We start from the raw sequence: 6266 nt of genomic DNA on the forward strand, positions 1-6266 counted from the left end.
TCAGCACCTGAAGATGAATGATAAAAGTTTGGACTATTTTCTTCCGCAATCAGACATAGATAGATAGATAGATGTAAGTGTGTGTGTTGGGGGGGTGTCTGGATGACTGGATACAAAAGCATATTTAAAAAAAAAAAAAATATATATATATATATATATATATATACACGTATATCGTATCTTGGAGCTGGAAAAAAGTGAGATTTAGAGTCAGGAAGAACAGTTTAAATTCTTAACTCTCCACTTAGGAACCATGAGAGTTTGGGCACTGCTGGGTCTTCATTTGTAAAATATTTGCCTTGCAAGACTGAGAATTGAATGAAATACAGTGGTTCTCCAGATATAATCCCTGATCAGCCATATTAGCATCACTTGGGAAACTGTTATAAATGCAAGTTTTCAGGCCCCATCCCCAACCTTCTGCAAAGCCCTGGATGATCCTGTGCAAAATAAAGCTTGAGAACCACTGACATGGAGTACGTAATTACCTAATGGGTATTCAGCAAATGTAGCTGCTGTTAAATAAATTATGATGTTGTCTCCTCTTTGTCCTTTATTATCCCCCAATCAGGTTCAGTTCAATAGCACTCATTGAACTAAAAGTCAGTGCCAGGCAGTAAATGGGAGAAGACAGAGTTCACAGTCCACAGTCTGTAGCAGGAGACACCATCCACTTTCTCGGGTCACATGTCTCAGTATCAATCCAGAAAACTTTTTTTTTTTTAATTTTGCCCAGACTACTCTGCAGATGGAAATCACTGAGATTAAACCCACGCATTTCAAAACTCATGTGGGCAGGGCCCCAGAAATGCAACTTTCAGGAGACCTGGTTAGTGGCAGCAAGCACCACAGTCCCCTCAGAGGATAAAATCCAACAGGTGCCTTAGAGATCATCTAGTCCAAACTTACCCATTTCATAGGGAGGAAGCTGAGGCCCGAGAACAGGGTGCTGATGGACAATGAAGAGGCCTGCAAAGGCACCTACTCCTTCATCTGTGTGCCTTGGGACTAACACCTAGACTCCTGTGGTGGTGTTTTGGTAGATGACACCAAGACACTCCCACTGGCTCAGACACACCAATTAGAAATAGCCATCTGCCCTTGCCAGCAATGAAAGTAATAGACATGCAACAGATTTATTTTATTTCAAAAGGAATATATAATAAACTATTAGACTATCCACTATGGTTTGTATATAGACAGAGAAATATTCAGGGTGGGTCTATCTAGAAGCACAAGTGTGGATGTAAGTGCTGCAGGAAGGCCTCTACGTTGAATCTGACCACCTGAATGAATAATGACAAAATGCTTCTACTAATAGCATTCCGAAGAGTACCTGAAATCAAGTAAGGACTCCAGATGTGTCCATTTTTATTTAAAATCATTTTGACAGGGGCGCCTGGGTGGCACAGCGGTTAAGCGTCTGCCTTCTGCTCAGGGCGTGATCCCGGCGTTATGGGATCAAGCCCCACATCAGGCTCCTCCTCTATGAGCCTGCTTCTTCCTCTCCCACTCCCCCTGCTTGTGTTCCCTCTCTCGCTGGCTGTCTCTATCTCTGTCGAATAAATAAATAAAATCTTTAAAAATATATATATAAAATCATTTTGACAAAGATAGAAAAGTGTAGCGGGGAAAAAAAATCTCTCCGATGAAGCCAGAGAGAGAAGCATGGTTAATATTTCGTGAGAGAGGGAGAAAGAAATCATGCTAAATACAGTTATATCTGGCTTTTTTTCATTTCTTTATTTTTAAACCTCTTTGTAGGTTTAAACAAATAAATTCATTCTTTTTTTTTTTTTTAAGTAGGCTCCATGCCCAACGTAGGGCTTGAACTAAAGACCCTGAGATTAAGAATCACATGCTTTACCAACTGAGCCAGCCAGGTGCCCCTAAACAAATAAATAAAAATATACAGAAGAAATGTTTACTGGGTATCAATTGCCTATGATCAATGAGGAATCATATTATTACTAACAGACATCTGACAGCTTACTGTCATGCAATCCTGAGCAATTGGAAGGTTCTTGGTCACAGTTACAAATGCTCACTGATCTCTCCAACAGGTGTGGGGTCCTACTGGCGCTGGTATGCTGGTCAGGACCAAGATCATTTTCTCAGCTTGCCCACAGTGCTGCCTCTTGAAATTCTTAAGCCCCTGGGAATTCTTCCACACCCTCTAACTTCCTGTAACTGACCACTAAGGTCTGGCACATCTCTACCTAGCACTCCTCTTACTGTAATATATTTAAGTAAGTGTTTCCACTGCATTGCAAGATCCTTGAAGATAGGGCAAGGCTGCATTCTTCTCACCTTTTTTTTTTTTTAATCCCCCAGAGTGCTTTCATAGAGCCTTGAAAGGATTCAAAATATCTGTTGGCATCATACTGAAATCTTCTCCATTTTGTCCCCTATCAAGCCTACTCAGAGACAACCACAACAGTAAAATTGCAACAAGATAGAGAAAAGTCAGTGACTTTTTATATTATAAACCACAGCAAACAAATCAGGTTAACGCACTATTATTAATACCATACAGATGAATCATGGCCTGTGCTATTATTAATAACAACAGCAGTAATATCTAACTCTAAGCAATTACTCTACACTATTGGTCACTGTAGACCATTGTTTGCTTTCTAAGGTGAACAACATCCCAGCTCAAGGCTGATGTGACTAGAGTGCCCACTGTCTCAGAATAGCACAGTAGTTCAATATTTTGTCTGGAGAAGACAGAGATGGAGAACAAAAAAAGAGAAGTGAAATAACAAGCCAGCCCTTCTGTTATACACGTCCTTCTTTCCCATTTTGCCAATCTGATTTCGTTCATAGTGACTCATGGTGAAACAAAACATGAAAATTGCATTCAGATGTGCAGAGATTAGTAACTACTTAGTTTTCAAAACCAGCTCATCTTCCAGTAACACTATAGCTGCCTTCCATTCCAATTCACTTAGATTGGCATCTGAACAGCTGCAAAAAAAAAGGTTCCCTAAAGTCCAGAACACATTCTTATGGTGAACACTCAAAAGGGGGTATTTTAAAGGAGGTTGTGTGTATTTGGACTGTCAGGGAAGGCATTGCCACCTCCCTTCGCATTGGGGATTTCCGCTGGTTTCTTTCTGTCATTTCATCTCTATTTTGCACTCTGCCCCTTGCTCTGTCGCGAGGGCCCACTTTTCCTGTAACCAACCTCTTAGAGCCAATCAAGAAGTAAAGAAGAGAAAAACGCCCGCCCGCTCCTCATTTCCTTCGCTCCGCTGCTCACCAACCGCAGAGCCGGCTGAGCCTGAGCCGCTGTCACCTCCAACCCAGCTCAGCTGATCGGTTGGCGCCGCCGCCGCTGCCAGATTCCAGAGGGGAAGAACAAGAAGCTGAGAGACTAGACATGGACGTGAATTTCGCTCCGCTCCGCGCCTGGGACGATTTCTTCCCTGGCTCTGACCGCTTCGCCCGGCCGGACTTCAGGGACATTTCCAAATGGAACAATCGCGTGGTGAGCAACCTGCTCTATTATCAGACCAACTACCTGGTGGTGGCTGCCATGATGATTTCCGTTGTGGGGTAAGTGGGGTTCCCCTCCCCGACACTGATCGAGGGCGGTACCGTGGGGCTCCGGGTGTACAGGATCCCGGGATGTAGAAACGCTCTCCACGCCCAGCCTCCGCCCTGGCAAGTGCAAGCGGTCAAGCCAGTGGAAACTTGTCAGGGCGAGGCCTCAGCAATCTTGGGGTCCCCTTTTCCTTCCCGTGCCTCGGGCGGAGACGGGAGGGGATTTCTAGGGGTGAGGAAATTTTGCCAGCTTCGGACAAGAAAAAAATGACTTTTTTTTTTTTCCCCTGTGCCCTGATTAGGCTCTTACTGTAGATATTTGAAGCGTCCCAGTCTTTTAAAAATAAGAAAGAGGGAAGCGGTGTAACCCTATCCTGGGCTGGCGGGAACGGGCGCCGCCCTTGGAGACTTGGGCGACTGGGTGTGGATCCGAACTCTGCACTCTGGGGGTTTTAGGGTAAAAAGGGCACCCAAGAAGCGACGCGATTTGTCGATTTCTCCGCCTAGTGCCCGCCGCTCTGTATGAGGAAGATGAGCTTGGGAGCAAGAGGGTGGGTGTTTCCTGGTGGCGCATCTCCCGGTGTGGGGTAAAGGCTGCTCTGTCGGGGTTCTCTTGCTTTTTCATCCAGGAGTTGCCAGGCGTGGCAACTTTATTTCCTTCACTTCCTAGCCTGTGGTCTCATGGTATTAAAGGCCTTCTCAATAACAGATCTTAAAATAAAAAGTGTTCTGTTATATAGGATTCCACCCTCTTCCCGCACACACACCTGGTCTTCTAGAAAGCACCTTTTCTTGTAGTTTACCCTTTCCTTAAAGGTTGTATGAGATACCCTTTTCTTAAAGTGTAAACTACACCTGCTTCTCTCGCTTTTGCAGGATGGTGGTATTCTAGATCTTGCTGATTCTATGCACCTTTAAAGAAAAAGCCAACCTCAGATTTTATAAAGTAACTTGCTTGTCATTACAGAGGGAAAGTACAAGCCGGCGTGGGAGAAAGAGGAGAAATCCAAACTTGGAGGGTGTGGAAAGGCCAAACAGGGTGGTTTCTTAGGTTGATTTGCTGATCTTTGGCTTTTTTATTATTGAGTCACTTCTCTGTGCCAAGCTCAAAACAACACCAAGATCAATCAGACCTGAGATTTCTAGCCCAAGGGCGTGTGGCAGTTGTTGAGAAGCTATAGGACCAGGAACACAGCAGAGAGGAGAGAGTTCACAATTTCCAGATGTGGTTCAGAGTCCTAGCCCTCATGCAGAAGACAATGCTCCTTTGTGGGATTCAGTAGATAGTTGCTCAGATCCTCATTCGGTGTTGCTGAAGGAATCGCAAACTCTGAGAATGACTAGGTGTGTGGAGGGCACAGGCTCTGAGCCGACTCTGAATTAGAGTGGCAGCCAAGTTTAAATTAGTTAGGGTAGGACAGGCCTAAGGCCTAGGGCAGCTGCCTCCTGAACCTTGCCCTAACCTTATGCTTGAGGCTCATTTCCCAGAACACTAAAAAATTTCTTTTAAAGATAGTAAATAGTATATAGGATTGCATCTGTTGGTTTGCTTTCTTTTTCTTTTCTCCCTTTTAGTAAAGAAGCAAGCCAGACACACTATCTGGTGATCTAGATATGAGGCTTTTGTGTGTGTGTGTGTGTGTGTGTGTGTGTGTGTGTGTGTGTGTGTGGTAACCCTCAAAACTTAGATACCGAACAAGGTTTGATACAGGCCAGTCAAATGTTCAGAGAAAACTATTGCTTTTCAAAGAGGTGTGCTTTTCAAAGAGGTGTACTGCCCAGACTAGACACAGGCTTGGGCAGCCTAGCTGCTTTGATGGAATCCATTTTTCACTGTGAAGGTCAGGGTCCAGCCCCCTGACTAAATATAGCTCCCTCATTATGGTGCCTAGCCTACTCACTCAGGCACTTTAGGAGTGTTGGCCCTTCCCATTCTCCTTTTCAAATAAGAAATGTTCATTGGCAGTGAACTTTTTGAAGGTAAAAGAAAAAAATAGCCATCTTTACTTTTTATTGTTCTTATTTTAAAAAATTTACAAAAGATACAGGCCAGCAGTAAATTGTTTTGAAAATTACATGTGTGTAAAATATGAGATTTCCTTCATATCCCGGTAAAAATTTGGTGTATGACGTTTAACTGTTTTCTCCGCATCTACAAACACACAGTCAGTAATTTTCCACAAAGGACTTTTTCCTTTCTTTATAATCTACTAATAATAAAAGTAAACATTTATTGAGTACTGAGTGCTCTGTGTGCCAAGTATTTGCGGGGTAATTTACCTGAATTATCTCATACAACCCAGTGAGATGAGATATTATTATTGTTGTTATTATTTTTTTTTAAAGATTTTATTTATTTATTCGACAGAGATAGAGACAGCCAGCGAGAGAGGGAACACAAGCAGGGGGAGTGGGAGAGGAAGAAGCAGGCTCATAGAGGAGGAGCCTGATGTGGGGCTTGATCCCATAACGCCGGGATCACGCCCTGAGCCGAAGGCAGACGCTTAACCGCTGTGCCACCCAGGTGCCCCTATTGTTGTTATTATGATTCCTGAGGCTCATATAGAGGTGTAAATGACTTGCTCAATGTCACAGACGCAGTCTTGTGCTCTGAACTAATGTGCCATCCTTTTTTTTTTTTTTTTTAAGATTCTATTTATTGGGGCGCCTGGGTGGCACAGCGGTTAAGCGTCTGCCTTCAACTCAGGGCGTGACCC

General features: G+C 43.7%; 1 protein-coding gene across 1 annotated transcript in view; it reads left to right on the plus strand.

Annotated features, from left to right (window-relative positions):
* Positions 1-3244: 3244 nt before the first annotated feature.
* ARL6IP5 (ADP ribosylation factor like GTPase 6 interacting protein 5) overlaps positions 3245-6266 on the plus strand; it is a 21381-nt gene continuing 18359 nt past the window's right edge. Inside the window, exon 1 of the mRNA XM_002924400.4 lies at positions 3245-3561. Within this exon, the coding sequence (XP_002924446.1) occupies positions 3386-3561 (176 nt within the window). The 5' untranslated portion in view covers positions 3245-3385. The remainder of the gene's footprint in view (positions 3562-6266) is intronic.

The sequence above is a fragment of the Ailuropoda melanoleuca genome, chromosome 4 (genome assembly GCF_002007445.2).
Source record: "Ailuropoda melanoleuca isolate Jingjing chromosome 4, ASM200744v2, whole genome shotgun sequence".
NCBI classification, from domain to species: Eukaryota; Metazoa; Chordata; class Mammalia; order Carnivora; family Ursidae; genus Ailuropoda; species Ailuropoda melanoleuca.